The sequence below is a fragment of the Siniperca chuatsi genome, linkage group LG21 (genome assembly GCF_020085105.1).
Source record: "Siniperca chuatsi isolate FFG_IHB_CAS linkage group LG21, ASM2008510v1, whole genome shotgun sequence".
In the NCBI taxonomy this organism is placed as follows: domain Eukaryota; kingdom Metazoa; phylum Chordata; class Actinopteri; order Centrarchiformes; family Sinipercidae; genus Siniperca; species Siniperca chuatsi.
This window is the reverse complement of record NC_058062.1, coordinates 20,283,441-20,308,294: the sequence shown is the minus strand read 5'-3', so window position 1 is coordinate 20,308,294 and position 24,854 is coordinate 20,283,441. Positions and strand designations below refer to the sequence as shown.

At 40.1% G+C, this 24,854-nt stretch overlaps 2 protein-coding genes and 1 long non-coding RNA gene across 6 annotated transcripts in view; 2 read left to right on the top strand and 1 right to left on the bottom strand.

The window, feature by feature from the left end:
* Positions 1–6,777, bottom strand: part of LOC122869285 — a 10,716-nt gene extending 3,939 nt beyond the window's left edge. For 2 of the 3 annotated variants that reach the window (XR_006376277.1, XR_006376278.1), the window contains exon 1: positions 6,022–6,742. This is a non-coding gene — a long non-coding RNA (uncharacterized LOC122869285). Of the gene's footprint in view, positions 1–6,021 lie in introns of all 3 variants that reach the window. The other variant, XR_006376276.1, reaches the window with a different exon arrangement.
* Positions 1–24,854, top strand: part of LOC122869275 (ornithine decarboxylase-like) — a 51,907-nt gene that overhangs the window by 10,858 nt on the left and 16,195 nt on the right. The window lies entirely within an intron of this gene.
* Positions 2–24,854, top strand: LOC122869240 (NLR family CARD domain-containing protein 3-like). Of its 2 annotated transcripts, XM_044182026.1 has the most exons (13): positions 2–1,870; positions 9,088–9,218; positions 10,024–10,155; positions 10,632–10,751; positions 11,853–11,972; positions 12,779–12,883; positions 13,333–13,411; positions 13,569–13,797; positions 13,947–15,747; positions 15,840–16,013; positions 17,111–17,284; positions 21,716–21,762; positions 21,932–24,854. In XM_044182026.1, exons 2-13 carry the CDS (start codon positions 9,130–9,132, stop codon positions 22,477–22,479), a joined length of 3,618 nt encoding a protein of 1,205 aa, XP_044037961.1. In that variant the 5' UTR covers positions 2–1,870; positions 9,088–9,129; the 3' UTR covers positions 22,480–24,854. The 2 variants fall into 2 exon arrangements, with proteins under 2 accessions (XP_044037961.1, XP_044037962.1); XM_044182027.1 differs by lacking the exons at positions 2–1,870; positions 9,088–9,218; positions 10,024–10,155; ... (1 more) ...; positions 11,853–11,972; positions 12,779–12,883 and adding an exon at positions 12,925–13,053.

The window sequence follows — 24,854 nt, the reverse complement described above, 5'->3', positions numbered from 1 at the left end:
GAGTGATCAGCATCATCCAGTGGTCAGGGAATAACTGCAGCAATCTCCAAACAACACTGTTCTTATTGATACACATATTAATACTGACACTCACTGATATATCACCAATCCTCAGGACATCATCAATATTGATTAGTACATATTGATCCTAATAATATCAGTGTAATGTGGTGTTGTAGTGACTCAGTGTGACCACTGGAGGGCAGTAAATACTCTGATTATTTCTTTCTGAGTCCATATCAATCAGTTTAGAAAGAAATGGATCACTATTGAAATCCGTATTTATTGCAGTTTAATAATATATGTGTTCATATATAGAGTGCCATTATCAGACTGATGAACATTAGTGCTAAAATAATGCAGTAAATTTGTAATAATGTCCGTGTGAATATCAGTATTATTGGCAGTGTTGTAATTACTGACAGTGACCACTGGAGGGACGTGATCGTGAAAGTTTCTCTGTGAGTTACTTTAACAGTTCAGTTCCATCCAGATAAATATGACGCATGAATGTTTGTATAGAAGACATCACTGTTGGCATGGGTGTGGTTAACAGTAGTCATTAATACAATTCTAATAACAATATTTATGTATTTATATAATTTAAAACTCTGACACCTCTATTTAAACATTTTAAATGTGCTCAGTCTGCTGTTGTATTTTTCTTGACGCTGGTAGAGATGATGTTTAGTTTCCACAAGTTACATACAGAATATATTTATTATGATGTTTTAAAGTTGATTTATTGGTTGATTGATCTCAGTATTTATATTGAAATTATACAGAAATCTTGTTTTTTTAATAGAATCTTGAAGACACATGAACTCTGATGCTTCTTAATAATATTGTACAAAGAAATAGTCAAAGATATATTTCCAATAACTTTGTATTATTGTATTGTTTTGTAAAATTTGGACCAAATATTAAACATTTCCTTTTCTTCCAAAACAACAAAACACAGAACAGAAGTGAATTTTAAAACATTTAACAGAATATATCCATGTAAAGAGTTCTTAAACTTGAAATTTAATATTAAATTAAATATTTGAACATTTTGTAAAGATGATGCTGAATCTCTTAATTTAAGAACAGTTGTATTTATGGCTGTGCTCCAAAAGCAAAATTACAACTTTCCAATATAGGAATATTGGTTTTGGAGTCTTTATGCAGGAAAAAAATATTGAATATCTTATCTCAACATTCAATAGTTAATTAACAACAAATTATTATTTACATTGATTTATTAACCTCCTGTGTTTGAAGCATTTAAAAAAATAACTGTCTTTCTAAACTCGTATTAGCCTGCTACTGATCATTGATCACTGATCAGTAGTAAAACATAATTCAAACTCTATGATGAGTCTCTTTTCCCACACAAGACAGACAAATGAAGTATTTCAGTATTTCATTTTATTTTTATTTCTGATTTAATTTGGCTATTATTATTATTAGATTTTTGAATTATGGCAGCCATGTTACTTGAGTTTTATGACTAATGAATTAACCTCATGTTCTGTGATGCTGGGTTGAATTTGTCAATAAAGTTTTAGGTTTAAAAAGGAAGATTTTTGTGTTATCTTTGATGGAAAACACCTCGACCTCATCGGAATAAGTCGTGTATTTGTTGCCCCTGACATCTACTTGTTTCCTCCTGATAGCTCACTGAGAAGTCCTTTTTCCTCCGGCGAGTTTCTGTTGTTGCTCATTAATCCGTTAGCTGAAATAATGAAGACTAAACCCGTGAAAGAGGTGGTTCAATAAGGTATAACTCGAGGACCGTTACCAACCCCCCCGGCTCCTCCCAGCTGGACGTTTCACTTTCACTTTCTATGATCGTCTGGCGCAGCTTCCTTTCTCCATTTAAAAAAAGGTAATGTAACCGACATTTTTCACTGTTTAACACTTTAATGACTCACTTTAATGACTATTTCCTCTTCTTGTTAGCGCAAACTGCTGTTATCTGTGAGCTGTTAGCTCAAAAGAACGAATCTTGTGGGTGAATAAACTGAACCACTTCCTGAAACGATTGAGTTGAGCGCTCAGTCAGGCGTGCGAACGTGCAGGGATGCGCTCACTCACTGCGTTTCATGAGTCATCCACCATGACCTCATTGAATTTCCCTAGGCACTTGCCCTCGGGGCAATCATTTGTCTGAAAAACTGAAGTGAACTTAGTGAGATCGACCCTCGGTAGGCTGATGGAGCGAATCGACAACGACGGTCACTCAGAGGTGTCTATCACCCACAATGCATTGCAGTTATGCATTTAGTGCAAGAAATTACATCCATGGTTTGGTGGCAGCAAGTACATATAACTCCTGTTGCCTAGTTAGCAGGTAGTTTCCTATGAAAATCTCATTGATAGCTTGATATTTGACCAGAAAATTAGTATTATTATACTCATTGCAGTTAATATATACTTTTGATTGTTGTTCGGCTTATGTAATTTCTTTATTCCCAACATTATCTGTAAACGCATGGAAAAGCTGCAGTTTTGTAAGATAGCATAAACCCTTAGCAATAATAGTTAAGATAATCATGATACAGATCACAAAAACAGAAATTTTTAAATCAGAAACTGATGCAACTAATTACAAAGTGCGTACATATTGCAATTATCTGCAGCTGACGCCTTCGCCTCATTGAAATGAGTCTGCAGGTATTTCTGATGATTTGTAAAAAGCAGTATAGCCTAAGCCTACAACTGGCGGTCGATCCGTGATAGTTTGGTCTGAAGTGTACAAGGACAGGTGCGTTCCATTTAAATCCCCCGCTCACTTTCCCTCTATGCGACGTATGCTGTTACATAATACCAAGGGCTAAGGGGAAGTGGAACTAGTGGAAAGCAGCCATTGTGTTTTATTAGTAGTTCCAGTTCAGCCCATGGTAGCTATTACGTAACAGCATACGTCACACAGAGGCCACTTGGAGAGCAGAGGGAAAGTGGGCGGGGGAGGAGCGGGGGATTTAAGTGGAATGCACCTGCCCTTGTACACTTTCAGGCCAAACCAGGGCTGGACTGGGACCAAAAAATTAATAAATAAATACATACATAATTGGCCCTGACTAACTCCCTGGTGATCAGAAGTGGCTGTGGCGTACACAATATCCAAGTATAAGTAATTGTCATAGAAAAAGCTCTGCTAGAAGTTGAAGTATCATTTCATAATAATAAATACAATTTAAGTACACAAACATAAATTCACTGTACAATAATTTTCCATTAAAATGCAGAGAGTAAAGTCTTACATAAAATAAATAAAATAGAGATACTGCATAAGTAGCCTACAGTAGACAAAGTAGCCTGTAGGAGCAAGAGAGAGAGAGAGAGAGAGAGTGAGAGACATGAGACAGTATCAATAGTAAAAGCTAATACAGAGTTGTACAGTATAAATTGTAACCTCAACCAGACAAAAGGCTGACTGGCCCTGTCAATCCAATGAATGAACCACAGAAATGTGGGGATCCTGAAAGATGGAGAGAGAGAGAGAGAGAGAGAGAGAGAGAGAGAGAGAGAGAGAGAGATGAGACATGATCAATGATAAATTATTAAATGACAGATTCAGATGATCAGAATATATTCTAGAAAATAAAAAACAGAGAGTTGCATGGATTCTATACTCACTGAGTCAAAATGTCGCCTGTGAACTTCACAAGAATGGACAGCAAAGATGTCCTCCTTAAACAAGGCAACCTTTTAAAGAGTAAGAGGGCGAGACAGAGAGAGAATTGATGTTACATGATCACATACAGCTATCGTCAATCTAGAAAAATGGAGAGAGATAGTTGCGTGTATGGCATTTAGTAAGTATTGTACTTAGTGGAAAAGGCTGCAGGCCCCCTGAACACCATGAACAACAATAGACAATGAACCATGCAAGGGCATCCTGAGAGAGAGAGAGAGAATGAGTCACATGATCACCTTAGCTTCAGTCTAAAAAGCTGCTACATTATTATGAATAATTTTATAATAATATCAATAATTCCATCTCACCTTACTATAACAGTTTCCACAGTACTTCACTCTTCTCTGCAAGTCTATCAATTTTATGTATTTTAGGGTTGAAAATGATCCTTCGCAGACTACCTGGGTTGTTGAAAGTGTCAGCAAGTCCAAGCAGGTGATATACATCGGTGAGCATGTTGAATCTCTGGAGAATTTGATAGCAGCACAGTGCTATGGAAGTTTTTTGGTCTCTTTATTCAAATGGAAATTCATTTTGCAATTTGGTCATGCAATTTGAAAATTAATTTTGCAATTGGCAATTCATTATGCAAAGTGGCAATTCAATCCTCAATAACTACTATCTGTCTGGGAGACATGAATATTGAAATCACACAATAATTACTTTAAGGACTAAAGTTGATAAAAACTCTGAGAATTCAGATAAAAAAGGACCAGGAGCGCAGTACAATATAATAAATAGAATTGGCTGTCGTGTTTTCCAGGTTGGGGGTGAAAGACTAAGAACAAGGCTTTCGAATGAGTTATAATTTAGTTTAGGTTTAGGGTTGATTAATTGGCTTGAGTCGAAGATGGCTGCAACTCCACCTCCTCGGCCGGTGCCTCGAGGAATGCGAGTATTAACATGACTGGGTGGAGTGGATTCATTTAGGCTAACGTATTCTTCATGACCCAGCCAGGTTTCAGTGAGACAAAAATCAGTCAATATGATACTCTGATATTAAACCGTTCCCTAGTACAGCTTTAGATGTCTTTCAGATGTTTAAGAGCCCACATTTAATTCTCCTATTTTATTGTGCTATTTCAGTGGTAGTAATTTTGTTTAGGTTTTTATGTATAATTCCTCTTCTGTTAACTTCTTATCTTATTAATTGAAGTGGTCGGGGGGCAGACACCATCACAAAGGAAGTTTTGATGGGTAACTGGTCTAATGGAAGCACAGAGAAGCATGTAGGACTGCAACTCTGCCTCCTGGTCTCAACTCTGATCTATTGATTGTCTACAAAGCCCTCATCGTTTGCTGGACACCACCTCGACAGCCAGCGGCAGAATGAAGACATGCGGCTAAACATGTCATCCCTGGTCAGGTTTGGCAGGGGCCCAGAGAAAACTACGGAGTCTGACATTGTCTTGCATATGTACACAGCGACTCAACATTAACTTGAGTGACCTCCGATTGGCGTAATCGGGAGTCGTCACCGCCGACGTGAATAACAATCTTACTGTATTTACGCTTATCCTTAGCCAGCAGTTTTAAATAGGATTCAACGTCACCCGCTCTGGCCCCAGGAATACATTTGACTATGGTGTCGCTAAGTTTGCGTTTCTCAAAATAGAGAGTTGGTTTCTGTCGCTGAGTGGAGAGAACTTGTTAGAAACGTGAACAGGTTGGTGGTAAACCGTGGGCTTCTGCATAGGGCTATGCTTCTTTCGGACAGTCACCCAGCCTCCCTGGTTTCCCGGCTGCTCGGGAGCTGCCGGGAGACGGCTAACAGGAGCTACCTCTGGTCGGTCCGCACCGGCTACTGGGGGCTGGCTAACTACAGCAGCTAATGATTGAGTTCCCATGGTGCGGAACCGCGTTTCCAATTCACTAAGCCTCGCCTCCAACGCTACAAATAAACTACATTTATTACATGTACCATTATCAATAAAGGAGGCAGAGGAATAGCTAAACATTTGACACACCGAGTGAGAGGGAGAGAAGCCATCACTAGCTGCTAAGCTAAAAAACGGTAGCTAGCAAAACTGAATAGCGTGAAAACTGTAGGATTAGCGAGAAAGTCGTTAAAAGGAGAGTGCTTGTGCAGAACTAGTGTACGTTTATAGCAGATAGTCAATCACTATAAAGAACAATTATTATTGAACGAAATTAACTGTGATGAGCTAGAGCAGCATAATTACGCTGGTAGCAAGACAAACACCGGTGACCGGAAATGACACAATACGCTTACCGCAGCACGTCAATGTCAAGGAAACCAGAGTTCAACATAGAATAAGTTGATATAGACAACAAGTTGGCATTGCAATAGCCTAAGTATTGATTGAAAAACTTACCTTGCTCAATTTATTTATCTTCTTCGAAAGTAAGCAACCAGAGTTTTACGTAGGCTACTGCCACCTAACCATGGATGTATTTTCTTGCACCAAATGTGTAACTGCAGTCTTTTGTGGGTGATGTACACCTCTGGAGTGACTATCATTGTTGACTCGCCCCTCAGCCCTCCGAGGGTCGATCTCACCAAGTTCACTTTAGTTCTTCAGACAAATGGAACGACACCTATGATGGCGGCAAAGGCAAGTGGTGATGGGAAGTCAACGAGGGCATGTTGAACAACTAATAAAACACAGCCAGTGATTCATGTCATTCGTTTGCAGGAGGAATGGGGTGTGTTCAAGACACCTAATACACAGCCGATTCAGGTTGCTAACATTTAGCTGCAATAATTCAACAACACACACACAACGTTAGAGTTTTTTTTACAGAGGACAGCTATGAGGATACGCTCACTGAACGGAACGTTTGTGTGTGTGTCGCAGCTCGTAGCTTACAATACGTGGTGAAACCTGCAATATGAAAAAACAGGTGGCTGAGCCTGAGACTGTCTCTGAACCTTTCACAGGGAAAGGTGCTCGTTCAGAGATTTGTTCACTGAACATACACAGTGAACGTGAGCCCAGAATGATAGACGCTGAGTCACTCAAGCCCGCCCTTCTCCCCCCCTCTCATGTCTTGAAGTCTGGAAGTAGAAAGTAGTACCAAATATTTTATTTAATAATTAGGTGAGAAGATATACGTGCTCTACATAATAGGGCAGGACTTTGTTATAGCAGCTTTCAGTTTGCAAACAGTATCTTTATCGGGTAACACTTTATTTGAAGGTGGGTGCATAAGACTGACATGACTCCTTCATGACCATGACATGACACCGGTCATGAACATGAAGGAGTCTTTATTAAGGTTTATGTCTGTTGTCATTACGTGTCATTCAGTCAATTATGTCACTTTTAATGCAATGTTGACATTGTTTGAGATGTCTTTGTTACGACAACTTGACATTAACCAAGACAAAAATGTCTTTGTTATGACAACTTGTAAACATAACATGTCATAAACATGCCATAGCAGGCCTAATTATCAAACTTAAAGAAACTATTTAGCTTTATGTATTAACATAACATTGTATTGTCATATGTGGTATGTTTTGACATTGGCTGTCATGAGACCATTATAATTGTTTCATTAATCATTCCCTTGACCTCAAGTAAAGTGGAACCATTTGGACTTGTCATAAAGATGTCATTAAGTTTTATTACACTGTCAAATGCTTTTATATCGGTGTCATGAATAATTCCCTTGACCTCAAGTAAAGTGGAACCATTTGGACTTGTCATAAAGATGTCAGTAATATTATAAGGCCAGTTTGACGACAGAATATAATACTGAGGTGATTTATGGCGTTTCCTGATAGACAGAAAGCTTTACTTGTTGCTAAAGTAACGTTAGCTAACCTGACCACATTGGTGGTGGTTGAGGTGAGTTTCCCCCCCTTCACTGGGAAGCACTTTTGGTATCAAGATAAAACACTAACATTATATAAATGTAATCCATTATTATTATTAATATAACTGCTAACTGCTGCTAATTGTAACTGTTAGCTGCTGTTAGCTACTTAGCGCGTTTAGACCCTAAATAGTTTCTTTAAGTTTGATAATTAGGCCTGCAATGGCATGTTATAACAGCTTATGTGTTGGTTAATGTCAAATTGGCCTAACAAAGACATTTTTGTCTTGGTTAATGTCAAATTGTCATAACAAAGACATCTCAAACAATGTTAACTTTGCATTAAAAGTGACATAATTGACCAAATGACACTTAATGACAACTCATAAACCTTCATAAAGACTCCTTCATGTTCATGACAGCTGTCATGTCATGGTTATGACGGTGTCATGTCAGTCTTATACACCCACCTTCAAATAAAGTATTGCCCTTTATCCAACTAAATTCTCAGCTCACTTGCTTATACTTCACCAACGACCATTCTCAGTTCACTAGTTAGCGAGTTGAACTGAACGTTCAGCCTTGTTTCGGTTCAGTGAGTGGGACTACGCAGACGAATCTACGCAAACAAATCTTTTTAATAAACAGATTCTAATGACTCAGTACACTGAAAAGAACTGCTTTGCCTGACTATTCTAGATGGTAACCCTTAATTTGCGAAATTCTCGCAAGATTTGTACATGTTCATTGTGCACAAAGGAGAAGTTTGCCTTCTGGGCTTTCTGCCAGAAACAAACACAGGACTTTCACCCAGGAGGCCGCTGTTTGTGTCCCGTGTGAAACCAAACGTCATCGTTGACTTATTATTTTAACCCAAATCATGATCCTTTCTTAAACCTATCCAAGTAGTTTTGTTGCCTAAAACTGAAAATAATAAGTCAATTAAGTCCAAAGAAAAAATTCAAAAATGTTTTTGGATCAATATTAATAGATCTAGGCAATATTCAGTTGTAGAAGTGGTAGAAAGTAAGTACATTTACTGAAGTACTGTACTTGTACTTTACTAACAGTCACAGGAGACGTTTTACTGCAGAACGAGTACTTTTACTACTGATACTTTAACTACATGAAGCTGATAATATTTCTGTACTTTTACTTAAGTAGGATATATAATGCAGGGATGTTACTTGTAATGGAGGATTTGTACATTGTTGTATTGGTACTTTGACTTCAGTTCAGTTTCTTGTTCTTCAGATATGTTGAATTGTATGTTTGTCTGTAGATAAATGTCACATGTTTGCATATTCAGCTGACCTGCTGTGCTCTGACTAGAAGACTCTGTTGGTTACATTAGTTCAGCAATTCATTTGAATTCATTCATTAGACGAGTACCAACTGAATACTGTCTCTATTTGAAGCTATAATTAATGCCTTTAATTAGAGTCAGGAAAGTTTGTAGGTAATTATTAGGAATTTTCAGACCCATAAAAAGTCTATATTATTTCATTTTTTAATTGACAGCCAATCACTGGAAGAGCAGCTGATGTTTTTACAGGAGAAATGATGTAAAGGATAATTTCAGTTGATGCGCAGATGAATGATTTGTGTTTCCTCTCCAGATGAAAGTGCGTGTGAGCTGATGTGGATGTTTGCTCAGCAGCATGAATCAGTGTGAGGACAGAGAGGACGGAGTCCCTCCCTCTAAAACCATTCTGTGTGGGGAACATGACAGCCAGACCAAAGCTCAGAGGTGAGATGAGGATCTCTAAAGCTTTGTTTATACTTGTGCGAGAAACCATGGCTTGGGCCTCCACAGATGGCACTCTAGCTAGGAGCAAGCACAGAGGAGGAGTAGTAGTAGGAGTAGCAGAATTCTCCGAAACGCTAGGCGGCGTAAAAACAAATAAACAAAATATTCTGTGAGTAAGCAAGAAGTCAACAAGTGTTACCAGAAGAAAGTCATTATCCAACATGGCAATCCCTCATATTTTTCCACACTTTCTTACAAAATGCTAGCCTGACATCACCAGACCAATTCACAAATGCAAATTAGTCTGGAACTTCTCAGTTCATTTTCGAATTCCAAGGGTGTAATCAACGGGCGCGGACTAAAATGCCTCTGGACGCAGTTGGTTAGGCCTACAACCAATTAGAGCAACGAAACGTGTGACGTAGCGCTGAGTGATGGAAATATGTAAACAGACTACTGCAGTTGTTTGTTCTTCTTTCAGTGAAAATATACCGTCTAGTTCGTTTAATACTGACACTAACACTAATACTGGATTCAATAGAACGTTCCACATCAGTGGCAGCCATTTTGGTTGCCTCAAAGGCTCTCCTCTGTATAGTCATCGTATCAAACTCGATGTTGAAATGAAAAGGATTATGTCAGAGCCGATCCACGTATCACTAACACGCATCCTCGTGCCGGAGACACCGTTTCGAGCATAATACTAGCTTAATTGTCCATGACTCTTCTTCATGTCAGAACTCAGACCTGAAATCACTCCATCATCATTATTCACACTCAAAGCTCTATGTCTGTTGTGTTGAAGCCCCGAGCAGCAGCACAAACCAGACTCTCCTGAACCTGGACCTGAACCTGAACCCAGCTGTGTGTCCTTAAAGAGTGACCGGTCCATGGAGCCACCACTGCTTTTTAAAGGACAAGTTTTACAACTGGCAAAGTAAGTCAACATCAAGTTACTTTAAACATTCAGCAACATTACAAAACATTTGAAAGAACAAATTCCTCCTGAAGAGCAGTAACATCTTATTAAAGTAGACACTCCACACTAAAACTTTATTCATTCTAAAAGTAGAAAAGTGTCGTCCAACATGTCACAGTACAGAAAATATGTAAAGACGACAGTTTTGATGTCAGAACAAGGACAAGTTCACATGTTTTCAAGTCTGTCCCTAAACAACACTGACATGCACATATGTACATTGAGAGAGTTATTGGTGGCTGTAATTGTTCCTCCTGTGCACACTGGCCCTGAAGAGATCTCTTCCTAATGTGATTTCAATGGAAGTGATGGAGGACAAAATCCACAGTCCTCGTTCTGTGTAAAAATACATTGTAAAGTTCTCTAGCGTCTTCTGTGTCTGAAGACTAAAAAGTGAATTTCCATCCCTCGTGGTCTTCCTCTCTGTCTAACAGGACCTATGGGAGACCAACCTCTACTGAACCTGGACCTGAACCCAGCTGTGTGTCCTTAAAGAGTGACCGCTCCATGGAGCCACCACTGCTTTTTAAAGGACAAGTTTTACAACTGACAGAGTAAGTCAACATCAAGTTACTTTAAAAATTCAGCAACATTACAAAACATTTGAAAGAACAAATTCCTCCTGAAGAGCAGTAACATCTTATTAAAGTAGACACTCCACACTAAAACTTTATTCATTCTAAAGTAGAAAAGTGTCGTCCAACATGTCACAGTACAGAAAATATGTAAAGACGACAGTTTTGATGTCCGAAACATTTTGAAGCTCTGTGTTGCTCAGCTCTGATTGGCTGAGGGATTCTCACCTGAACCTGAACCCAGCTGTGTGTCCTTAAAGAGTGACCGGTCGAAGTATATTATTACTGATTTTAAGTGACGACATTTATGTGACAGACAGTAAGTTGTTAAAATAGTAGTATTAAAATAGTATTGGACAATATGACCTAACATGTTCATATTTCCCTCCTCATGTTGCTCACTGCACTCATGTTCTCCTAGCATGATGATGAAGGTTAGAGCAGGAATAGTATTAGAGGACAAGTTCACGTGTTTTCAAGTCTGTCCCTAAACAACACTGACATGCACATATGTACATTGAGAGAGTTATTGGTGGCTGTAATTGTTCCTCCTGTGCACACTGGCCCTGAAGAGATCTCTTCCTAATGTGATTTCAATGGAAGTGATGGAGGACAAAATCCACAGTCCTCATTCTGTGTAAAAATACATTTAAAAGTTCAGCAAAGGATCATTTGAGGCTTCAGCAGAATGGGTTACACAAATCAAGTGGGGATCTTCCAAACTTAAAGTCTTTCAAAGTATGAAATTTTCTCTTTGAATTTTGTACTAAAAATGCTTCACCTACCATAGTCTATTATCGTTGCTGATGTACCCGACAGTTAAATTTGTTATCTGTCAATAACAGTCAAATCTCCTCAGAAGTCAGTAAATGTAGTCCTGGTTTTGTCGAATATTTTTTGGAAAAATTAACCAATGATACACAGACCAAAATCATTCAGTGTGAAGAGTGTCACATTTTATTGAACTTTGGTGTGTTGATCTTTTTCTTGTTGATAGCTGCTCGTTTCTCTAGCGTCTTCTGTGTCTGCAGACTAAAAAGTGAATTTCCATTCCTCGTGGTCTTCCTCTCTGTCTAACAGGATCTATGGGAGACCAACCTCTACTGAACCTGGACCTGAACCCAGCTGTGTGTCCTTAAAGAGTGACCGGTCCATGGAGCCACCACTGCTTTTTAAAGGACAAGTTTTACAACTGACAGAGTAAGTCAACATCAAGTCACTTTATAAATTCAGCAACATTACAAAACATTTGAAAGAACAAATTCCTCCTGAAGAGCAGTAACACCTTATTAAAGTAGACACTCCACACTAAAACTTTATTCATTCTAAAAGTAGAAAAGTGTCGTCCAACATGTCACAGTACAGAAAATATGTAAAGACGACAGTTTTGATGTCAGAAACATTTTGAAGCTCTGTGTTGCTCAGCTGTGATTTGCTGAGGGATTCTCACCTGAACCTGAACCCAGCTGTGTGTCCTTAAAGAGTGACCGGTCAAATTATCGCAATATTGATTTTAAAGGACAACAACCCTCTGCTGCAAAGTTGTTTTAACTGTTATTCATCCAGATAGTTTTCTTGAAACCTGTATATTCATTTTCAGCATCATTCTTCAATTTTGATTTCTGGAGAGAGACATTGCTGTTGAGTTTTTCAAATGTTCTTTTTATTAAATTTTTTTTTTTTGGCACGTTGAGCACCACAAGCTGAGTGCCATATAGTACCATTATATTCAAAAAAGGCAGGCAGCTGATATCTCCAAAACTCAGCAACTCACACCAAAACAGTCTCGATGGATAAATAGCACTACAGGTAAGAGGCAAAATATGTGTTTTTGATTTGGGGGTGAACTGTCCCTTTAAGAAAAGTTGTTTTTTCAGTGGTGGAAAACACAGTTCTGCTGGATGGCAGGACAAAACAACGAGCAAACTGTTTTGCCAAATGTATCCACAACACATTGCGTTCTGGTTGCGGTACAGATTATATACTTTTTTATGTGTTTCTATCAGGAGGAAGCTGGAAGAACCAGAACCCAGTTGTGTGTCCATGAAGAGTGACAGGTCTATGAAACGTTTTATATCCTTCAAAGATGGACGTCACTCTGTTGATCAAAGGTCAGGATTTAAAATTGATTGTATCAGATTCTCAGTTGTGAGATCTCCAGTTTTTAAACCTTTACTTACTTACCTTAACAAACCAAACCAAACAGGCAAACGCATCAGAGTTTGCTTGAACCGAGCCAAACAGCTTATAGGTGAAATCACCCCAAGTTTGTTTTATACAGGTGAGCTGTGCATTGCTATCCACAATATTATAGATCAGAGCTGGAGGAACAAAATCAGACAAGCTGGTGAACCAACACAGTAAACTGAAAGCTGCACAGAAATGCAGACTGGGCTACTGAGTCACAGTGGGATCAGGAGTACGACCAACACTTTAATGTCAGGGGAAACTATCTGCTTCAATGTTGTAATCAACACTTTAGCTTAAAGGACCTTTACCTTGTGTTTGTTGCTGTGTGGACAGACATAATGTGAGCTAATTCTTCGTGATTCCTCCACAGAGTCGACCAGGAGAGCTCAGAGGTTCCCAGTGGTCAGTCTGCCCAGCAGCATCAAACACACCTGGACTCCATATTTATGGTCTGTACATGTACAACAAGTTACATCTTTTCTGTTCACAATAATGTCCATGATGCCCTTTTTAGACCAGTGGATTGTCAGTCTGTCCAACAGGGATCTGATGTTTGGTTCCATGATTTTAGCTTGATTGTGTCATTCACATAATATTCTGTTGCAGCTGCTGGAGGAGAACATTGTCATTTTTGTGAAGAACGAACTGAAGAAGATCCAGAAGGCTCTGAGTTCAGGTTACCCAGAATGCTCAGAGAGTCAGAGGGAGGATGAGGAGGTGTTGGATGGTGAGGAGGAAGAGCAGAAGAGGAGCAGCAGAGACGCACTTCTGAAGATCACACTGCACTTTCTGAGGAAAATGAAGCAGGAGGAGCTGGCTGACTGTCTGCAGAGGAGTAAGGATTTCTCTAAAGATTTAACACGATGAATAAATGGGACATTTACTAATATCTCAAGAGATGGAGGGAACTATGTTTAAATATGCATTCTTAAGCGGAATTAAATTGTCATGTTTCTTGATTTTATTTGTTGTGTGTTCATTCAGGACATCCTTTTCCAGTTTATCAGCATAAACATAAATCTAACCTGAAGAAGAAGTTCCAGTGTGTGTTTGAGGGGATTGCTAAAGCAGGAAATCCAACCCTTCTGAACCAGATCTACACGGAGCTCTACATCACAGAGGGAGGGACTGGAGAGGTCAATGATGAACATGAGGTCAGACAGATTGAAACAGCGTCCAGGAAACCAGACAGACCAGAAACAACAATCAGATGTGAAGACATATTCAACCTCTCACCAGGAAGAGATGAACCAATCAGGACAGTGATGACAAAGGGAGTGGCTGGCATTGGGAAAACAGTCTTAACACAGAAGTTCACTCTGGACTGGGCTGAAGACAAAACCAACCAGGACATACAGTTCACATTTCCATTCACTTTCAGAGAACTGAATGTGCTGAAAGAGAAAAAGTACAGCTTAATGGAACTTGTTCATTACTTCTTTACTGAAACCAAAGATGCAGGAACCTGCATGTTTGAAAAGTTCCAGGTTGTGTTCATCTTTGACGGTCTGGATGAGTGTCGACTTCCTCTGGACTTCCACAACAATCAGATCCTGACTGATGTTACAGAGTCCACCTCAGTGGATGTGCTGCTGACAAACCTCATCAGGGGGAAACTGCTTCCCTCTGCTCGCCTCTGGATAACCACACGACCTGCAGCAGCCAATCAGATCCCTCCTGAGTGTGTTGACATGGTGACAGAGGTCAGAGGGTTCACTGACCCACAGAAGAAGGAGTACTTCAAGAAGAGATTCCGAGATGAGGAGCAGGCCAACAGAATCATCTCCCATATCAAGACATCACGAAGCCTCCACATCATGTGCCACATCCCAGTCTTCTGCTGGATCACTGCTACAGTTCTGGAGGATATGTTGAAAACCAGAGAGGGAGGAGAGCTGCCCAAGACCCTGACTGAGATGTACATCCACTTCCTGGTGGTTCAGTACAAACTGAAGAACATCAAGTATGATGGAGGAGCTGAGACAGATTCACACTGGAATCCAAAGAGCAGGAAGATGATTGTGTCTCTGGGAAAACTGGCTTTTGAGCAGCTGCAGAAATACAACCTGATCTTCTATGAATCAGATCTGACAGAGTGTGGCATCAATATCAAAGCAGCCTCAGTGTACTCAGGAGTGTTCACACAGATCTTTAAAGAGGAGAGAGGGCTCTACCAGGACAAGGTGTACTGCTTCGTCCATCTGAGCGTTCAGGAGTTTCTGGCTGCTCTTTATGTCCATTTGACATTCACCAACTCTGGTGTCAATCTGCTGTCAAAAGAACAATCAACCTTCCAGAAATCTGAAACTAGAAAAGATGAATTTGCGACACAGTTCTACCAGAGTGCTGTGGACAAGGCCTTACAGTGTCAAAATGGACACCTGGACTTGTTCCTCCGCTTCGTGCTGGGCCTTTCACTGCAGACCAATCAGACTCTCTTACTAGGCCTGCTGACACAGACAGAAAATAGCTCAAAAACCAATCAGGTAACAGTCGAGTTCATCAAGAAGAAGATCGAAGAGACTCCCTCTGCAGAGAAAAGTATCAATCTGTTTCACTGTCTGAATGAACTGAATGATCGTTCTCTAGTGGAGCAGATTCAACAGTCCCTGAGTTCAGGAAGTCTCTCCACAAACAAACTCTCTCCTGCTCAATGGTCAGCTCTGGTCTTCATCTTACTGTCATCAGAAAAAGATCTGGATGTGTTTGACCTTAAGAAATACTCTGCTTCAGAGGAGGCTCTTCTGAGGCTGCTGCCAGTGGTCAAAGCCTCCAAGAAAGCTATGTAAGTGGGATTTATTCAACATAAAATACTTTGCTATCTTTTAACTGGAGAAAAAAAAATTCTTACTGGTTTCCTTACTGTTGTCTCTCCAGACTGAGTGGCTGTAATCTGTCAGAGAGAAGCTGTGAAGCTCTGTCCTCAGTTCTCAGCTCCCAGTCCTCTAGTCTGAGAGAGCTGGACCTGAGCGACAACAACCTGCAGGATTCAGGAGTGAAGCTGCTGTGTACTGGACTGGAGAGTTCACACTGTACACTAGAAACTCTCAGGTCAGGATTGATTAACCCATTCAACTGATTACCATTCAAAATCTGATTTACATTAGTGGATAAACACCTAACCTGTGTAGGCTTGTGTCTGCTAACATGATTTGTCAAAGGACCTTTAACTTTAACAGCAGTAGTTTCTAGACTCAGAGAATTCTTTTCCATGAGGATTTTTCATAATTTTCTCTTGTTTATGCATTATATATTGAATTATTAAATACCACAGATGATTTAAAAAATTTATTCTAAATTTGTATCTGGACCAAAATGTACCTGAACATAAAACAAACAAAAATATGCAGCCAAGTATTCACAGGGGGTTCCTCAAGCACTGGTTGCAAGCTGAAGAGCAGTCTAGTTGCCTCTGTCAGGTGGCTACTTTGATATACACCTGTCGCATTTTTCTTTTGTGAGTGCACACATCACTCTGCTAAAAGTACATGTCTTTATTCTCCCTTTTTGACAAAAGCTTCACTTTTCATAAACTAATGTTAATATTTTTAGCCATGCTAGCAGCGTGACTCTGTGGATGGTACTGTGGGTCTGTGAGTTGGTCCACTACTTTTTCCAGACTGAAATATATCAATACTATTGGATGGATTGTGATGAAATGTGGTTAAGGTTAGACATTGATGTTCCCCTCAGGATGAATAGTAATACATTTGGTGAGCCCCTGACTTTTCATCTATTGTCATCAGGTCAATATTTTAATTTGTCCAGTACTTTGGTTTATGACCAAATGCCTGCAAAACTATTGACATTCCCATCAGCCTCGGCTATGCTTTGTGTTTGCTGCTAATTAGCAAATAAGCAACCAACATTATACCTGCCAAACATGAATGCTAAACATGAACAGGGTAGCACTGTCATTGTGAGCATACTGATGTTACCATATAGCTAGTACAACATTACAGAGCTGCTTGCATGGCTGTAGACTTTAACATTTAGATCACAATGACATGGTTACTGTTAACTCACTGATTCAGTCATTGTATTTTTTATTTGTTAAAATTTTTTTTGAGACAGTTTCTTTTTGTATTTGACTGACACATCGATACCCTCAGATGATCTGTCATGTGTGTTGTTTTGTGTGTTTGCAGGCTGTCAGGCTGTGAGGTCACAGAGGAAGGTTGTGATTCTCTGTCCTCAGCTCTGAGCTCCAACCCTTCCCATCTGAGAGAGCTGGACCTGAGCTACAATCATCCAGGAGACTCGGGAGTGAAGCTGCTGTCTGCTGGACTGAAGGATCCACGCTGGAGACTGGACACTCTCAGGTATGAAGAGGCCTGTTGCAGCCACAGACAATCAGTCTGATAGAGGAGGAAGAGCTAGAAACATTTTCCCTGTCTTACTGGGTAATGGTGGATATGAGTGTTATATGAACAATCACACATGTAAGAAGCTTTTTCATTTGCTCAGAACATAAACACTGGTTGAACATTAAGGAGATATTTGTGAACACGGCCGAACCGGGACCAAACACAGTCCCCGAGACTGATGGAGGCCAATTTGATGACAGAGAATACAGTACCAAGGTGATTTACAGAGCCTCCGACTAGGTCTCTGACTCCGGGGACGACGAAGACACGGAGGGTTCAGGTGGGGACAGGAGCGAGCGGGAGGTCATCCCCAGGGTGCCAGGAGCCAAACCCAGCAAGAAAATCACCTCAGTAGTGTATCCCCTGTATTCCCTGTTGTCAGGCTGGCCTCCGTCGGTCTCAGAGGCTATGTTTGGTCTCGGTCCGGCCGTGTTCGTGTGGCTGTGTAGGAGGCTGCTGAGCCCTGTTCTGTTGCCCGCTCGCCCGGCTCAAGTTCTGGTGCCCATTCCGACAACGCTCCCCACCAGTAGAGTAATCAGTGAGGCCCGGTCTCCAGAAACACTCCTCTCCAGTGGGGTCTATCATTTTTCCAACCTAATACTTGTCTCATTTGTGGTCTGATAAACAGTAAATTCATCAAATTCAGTGCCCCATATTGCTATTTTCCAAGCTACCGTAGTCATGGCCGCATGCTGGTGATTTGCTGACATTAGCGGACCCCATTTCTAAGCTAGCGTTAGCTGTTGTTGCACACTATTGGTGCTTTAGGGGAGCTGAAGAGAGGCAAGGCACTCGGGAGCGTGTATAAATGTCACATCCTTTGGATTTTTGATTAGAAATCAGTCTACAGGCTGTTTTAGGCAACCGAGAAAGTTGGGGAAGGTCTCATTTTTTAAGTTATGTTACAGTCCATTCACACATTGGCAATAAAATGGGATTAATACATGTAAAAATAAACTCCACACAGTACATTTAAAGGCACTGTCGGTCATTTTGAGAAATATCCTTTTTTGCCTGGGATCAGATTACTTTCATCTCTGTACAGAGATAGGTCCAGGACACAGACAAACAGGCACAGACAAAGAGGACTCTGGATTTTATTTCAAGAACAGTCAAGACCACAACTGCGGCGATATCACCAAATTGCCTGTTCATTGTCTGATTTATTTCTTAACATCATTACTGTGATTGGATGTAAAATGTCCTGCTTCAAATGCAACCAGTAACTTGATTCATTTCTAATTTGAAATTTTTGTTACTGTTATCACACATCCCCCTCCTCTTCACACACACTCCCATAAAGTGAATGCAGGACACAAGCGAAGAACCTGTGGCTGTTGGGGAGATGTCAGCCAAATTTTCTGTAATATAATTTGGCTAAACCTAAACCACAGAGTTCATCTGCAAAACAGCGTCCAAAAGAAAACACACAGCAGTATGTAAATTCTGCAATGCAACGCTTACCACCATTGAGTCTGGTTCTGTCCAAGGTTTCTGCCTATTAAAGGAAGTTTTTTCTTGCCACTGTCGCCAAATGCTTGCTCATGGTGGGATTTGTTGGGTCTCTGTAAATAATATTATAAAGAGTACGGTCTAGACCTGCTGTATAGGAAAAGTGCAATGAGATAACTTCTGTTATGAATTGGCGCTATATAAATAAAATTGAATTGAATTAATGAGACAGCTGGGACCACATCAAACTTTTAGAAGTTTAGAAAAGAAACATAAAGAAAGGTGAGTTAAATGTAAATGACGCTATCAAAGCTAGCTAGCTAATGTTAGCAGTCTGCCTCTGCACCAAATCTCTTAAAAAATCTCTTCACCCCTCACCCAAACAGATTTAGCGAATATTAGCTATACATATTAGCTACCGACCATAAAAACTTCAATTTAAAGCAGAGCCCCAATTAGATGCCAATTCCTTTTACTGACCGGGTGCTGACCGGGTTCATTGACATCCATGAGCACCAAATTATAATTCATTCAGATTTACCAGCATGGTAAACAAGAGAGACGAAAACAAAGTGGTGACTGCATACCTTTGAAGCCGTCATAAAGTGTCAAAGTGTCCATTCCTTCTCTCTCTCTCTCTCTCTCTCTCTCTCTCTCTCTCTCTCTCTCTCTCTCTCTCTCTCTCTCTCTCTCTCTGCATCAGAGCTAGCTCAAATGAATGATTCATAATTGATACGTTATATGTGAAAGGAATTAAAGGGATTGATTTTAGTCTGATCTCGCAACTTTTTGACCCAAATAGCATAATACAGTGTGCAGCGCAGTTGGGCTTATGGGAATATGTGAGTTCTACAGTTAGTGCCAAAGAAAAAGGCTGTCTGACAGCAAGGTAAAGCTGTGAAAATATTAATATAGCATACACCTAAACTGAAATAGATTTTTTTGAGGTGGGCCTTTTTTATGTGGCTAAAATACATTTTCTGCTGCACCACAGCAGTGCATTGCTCTACTTCCCTGCGGGGTCTCTTGTCTGCTTTTCCAAACTGTAGGCGAGCTGACTGCCGTCTACTGTAGGTAATACACTGACTATGGATAAGTACCTCATACAACCCCACTTTAAAATACCCAAACTATCCCTTTAAAGGCCGTTCCCAAATATAGGCAGGTTGAGTTCAGTGATTGAAGCAAATAAAAGCCCGGGTTATTAATTGAAATTTTACGGTATGTATATACTGTATGTTTCAGGGTGCTGGTTTCAGTTACTTGCCAGCTATTTGCCACCTAGCTAGGTGCACAAGCTACCTAATTTAGTTAACATATATTGAGGGATGTAAAGCTAGCTAATGCAGTGTTCAGAAAATGAGGGGACAGGGGATGTGGTAACAAATTGTTGTTCCTAAGTTGTGTTTTTGCTTCGTCCTGGTCTTGACTCGGTCTCGCCCTGCCATGGTTTTGGTCTTGACTTGGTCTCAACCCCTCAAAGTCTTGGTCTTGTCTCGGTCTCAATACACTCTGGTCTTGTCATGACTTGGTCTCAGTTAAGGTGGTCATGACTACAACACTGCTAGCTCCATCAAAAGAGTAAACATTCCAATAACTCAAAAGTAGTTACATTTATTTAAAGGAATCTGTTCTCGAATCTGACAACAACAAGACAGGACTTTTGTGATGCTACATTCAAGTGTATTTCTCAAACTTCACAGCAAACATGGGAAAATATATGAAATTTGCAGAACCTAAGTCTAGTTCTTGACGACTTCTCTCAGATATACACTTATAACGAACACAAAGAGAAGATAACACGTGATGCATAGTTACATATGGGATATGACAAGGAGAACCATGTCTAATAATAAATTATTAAAGCTTAGCTAAATTGGGTTGTTTAGTTAAGACACTGTAAGATTGATTATTAATATTCACAGGTGGGAAAGCAAGAGAGTGATCAATGACTGAACCAACTTAGAATATAAGTAGGTAACAGATTCAAATAAGGAAATTACATGATAGAGCCAGATTTAATGATGAGAGAGATATCTATGACAGTTTAGGGAGGTGTTTGACAAGTCGGGCTTACACAGGAGAGGAGAGAGAGACTCTGGATCTCTGCTGTAGATGGTTCAGTGTCAGGAGGTCTGGTTCATTTGGCCAGACCAACCGAGCGGCTGACACGGCACAAGCTTGAGAAGTTACAGCAAGTCTTTGCTGTTTCAATACTCCATCTCCAGTTCTTCAGTTCAGTTCAGGAGGAAAGACGAGGGAGGAAGAATGGGCAAAGGATGTCCAAACCAGTTATAGTTTTGGGTTGAAGGGGTGGCGACCAGGGGAGTCTTGGCAAGTTACACCTTTTTACAGATGTTCCTGTACTCGAATTTGGACATATCATGTTTGTCATATACCAGATATAAATCTGAGAGTAGATTTCCCAAAACTGTCATTATTTCTGCTTTTAATTACATCAATCATGACGTGTGTATTACTGGAAATAGATGTTATGCTGGCAGAAATTATTACTGCCATAATATACTTTACATCAGAGATATCAATACGACCATCAACACCAAACCATAGTAACATGACCATGCCCAAAACATCCATACACATGAAATGATACTATTTATATCAGAAATAGGTTTTCTAGGACTTGTGAGATTTTGGAGGGAAACAGTCTCAGAGTCTCAAGGACTGCTGGGATTCTTAATGGAGACGGGGTCATCCAAAAGGAGGTTCATGTGTGTCATCAGATGCTGTCCTCCTCTTTCACACACACCAACATCCTGTGGGTCACTCTCAGTGTATGAGGAGAGTGGCAGAGGTAAAGAGGTTTAGGGGGAGCAGGGAGAAGCAAGCTGGATGCACATATTGTGTATATGTGTATGAGAGTAATGTAATGTCCATCTTTGCACGCTGGTCTGACCCCCCTCCTCCTTTCAGGGTGGAGCCTGGTGGAGTCCGATGGATGAGTCCAGGTCTGAAGAAGTGTAAGTGTGATTTTAATTTGATTCATGAAAACAAAGCAGCACACATTCAACCATCTTCAAACTGTGACATCATTCATTAAAATCTCTGATGTCATCATCAAAATGTCAATAAATGAACAAATGATAGATTACTAACTGCAGCTGTATTGTGTCTTGTTCTCTTCATCAGATTCCTGTGAACTCGCACTCGACACAAACACAGTAAACAGAAACCTCAAACTGTCTGACAACAACCGGAAGGCGTCATATGTGGAGGAGGCTCAGTCATATCCTGATCATCCAGACAGATTTGACCGGTGTCCTCAGGTGCTGTGTAGAAATGGTCTGACCGGTCGCTGTTACTGGGAGGTCGAGTGGAAAGGAAGAGTCTCTATATCAGTGACTTACAGAGGAATCGGAAGGAAAAGAGACAGTGATGACTGTGTGTTTGGAGAGAATGATCAGTCCTGGAGACTGATCTGCTCTGATGGTGGCCGTTACTATGTCTGGCACAATAACAGAAGAACATCCATCTACTCCTCCTCCTCCTCCTCCTCTGTCTCTAATAGAGTAGCAGTGTATGTGGACTGTCCTGCTGGCACTATGTCCTTCTACAGAGTCTTTTCTGACACACTGGTCCACCTCCACACCTTCAACACCACATTCACTGAACCTCTTTATCCTGGCTTTGGGTTTGGATTCTTGGCTGGTTCGTCAGTGTCTCTGTGTTCTCTGTAGGAAGGATAGTCTCCTCCTATTAGAGAAACATTTCTCAGTTGAGTCTGTACAGGATCACAGTTACATAATATTTCAGGATATTATAATAAATTCATCAATTAATTTCGTACAAAATCATTCAAAATGATTCCTCATTTACATTGTAAACTTCTTCCACTTCCAGTCCTTTAAAGTTGGCACCTCTGATCATTGAATTATGGAACTGCTGTTGACTCAACTGAACTTTCCAAACGTTCTTGGAATGAAAGAACAGGAAAAAACTATGCTGAGACATGTTTTGCTGTCATTTCTGGCCGCGCTGCTTCTGTCCTCGCGTCGCCTGCTCCTTGTGTTACTGTGGCGGGGCTCAGGCAGCTCCTCTCTCCACACACACACAACTTGGCGACTTTCTCACTAGATTTAGCGACTTTTCAGACCCTCTTAGCGACTTTATTTCTAAAAAGCGACTAGCGACACATTTAGCGACCTATTCAGACCATCATAAAGAAATATATAAAAATATATTATAATATATATTATAATGTGATTCCCATGCATGCTGCTCAGATTAATCGCATTGCTTATTTCTCACCTCAGATTTGTTCAGAAACAGATTTTGGTGGAGTATATATAAATATCCCATAGTCCCACATTTCTCAAATCGCAATGCGCCAATCACTGTGGTGACGGTTTTCACTCATCACTGTGATGAGTGATCAGTGTTTTAATAAGCTGTGTCCTTGTTTTAAAAGCTGTTTACAGTGTGTCACATTTTCATAAATCAGTTTTAATGTTCAATGTTTCAAAAAGCTTTGTCAGTATTCTCAGGCCCATGCCTAGTGTCCAGTGTTGCCAACTTGGCAACTTTGTCATTAGATTTAGCGACTTTTCAGACCCTCTTAGCGACTTTATTTGTAAAAAGCGACTAGCATCAAATTTAGCGACCTATTCAGACCATCGGGGGGAAAGGCGAGAAATATATTTAAATATATTATATTGTAATTCTGCGTCTCCCTTCCCTCTCCTCTTGCGCTGTGCGCAGGCAGTCAGTGTGCGGCGTGTGGGTCGGCTTCACTCTTTCTCTCTGGATCTCTCATTTTCAGAAGGAGCTACTAAGATTGACAAAGTATCTCTTGATAAGATGTGCAGATGTCAGGGAGTCCAGGTTTAGAGTGTGGCATGTGGGGCAGCTTCACTCTTTCCCTCCGGATCTCTGGATTAGGATGTTATAGCTTGTAAATATGTAAATAGTTTGTTTGTGCTTATCTCTCACTCTTTCCCTCTGGATTAAGATGTTACTACAGGTTGTAAATATGTAAATAGTTCGTTTGATCTTGCAAATATTTAAGTTGTTTGATCTTCTCCTTCCCTTTGTAGAATTTTTTATTTATTTAAAAATTTAATTAATGATCGCTCCCTCGTGCTAGCTACTTTCATTGGAAAAGAGTTGGCAACGCTGCTAGTGTCTAGATACTAGGATCTTCCACTTCCATAGTACCCAACTGGTTTTCACATCATAATTGCACACAAGGAGAAGGAGCACACACACACAAACACATGTATGAGGGGCCGTACAAGCCAGAATTCATTCTGGCCCTCTCACATACATACATACATAGATTAAATTTGACACATAAGCAGTACTGTAGAGAACTCAGCATGGCAGCGTAAGTGGGCCTAACAGGGAGGTACATCTGGGTGTCATCAGCATAACATTTTTTTCTTGCACATACATATATTTTTAACATTATCCTTTTACATACATAGATTTTCACTCTCACATACATTCTCGTGTTCTCAAGACGTGTTATTGAGTGTAATATGTTCATTTAGGGTTGTGAATACATCATTTACTGAGAAACTAATGTTATATGAACAAGGGGTTAAATTGAGTTACATCCCCTCTGTAGATATGTACAATTTGCATTGTACATATCCCCCCCAGCTAGTTGGTGTCGTTTTGCAATGCCCATCTAGCTAGCTAATGCTAGTTTCCAGTAAAATACCTGGCGTTATTGTGAGTATTATTATTTTATTTAGCTTTTATTATACCAGGAAGTCCCAAGTGGTAAAATATTTAGCTTACAATTGAAAAGGTACTAAGTCGTAATCTGGATCAGAAACAGGAGCACACATCTTGCATAAGACTGAATAATAACTGAACTGATTTTAAGGTACAAAGTGGGCAAGCTGGAGCTTTGACTGAAGACTAGGATGAGGGTGCAAGGTAATGAAATGGGCAGAAACAGCTCTGATTCTGGGGAAATTAAGAAGAAAGCAGGACTATGATATTTAGCTAAAGGTATTGCTGACTATTTGGAGTTGTCAAGTAGGGAGGCAGCATATGAGATGTGTTAAGCATTTTGTCAATAAAAGTGATAAAAGTAATAAAAGTA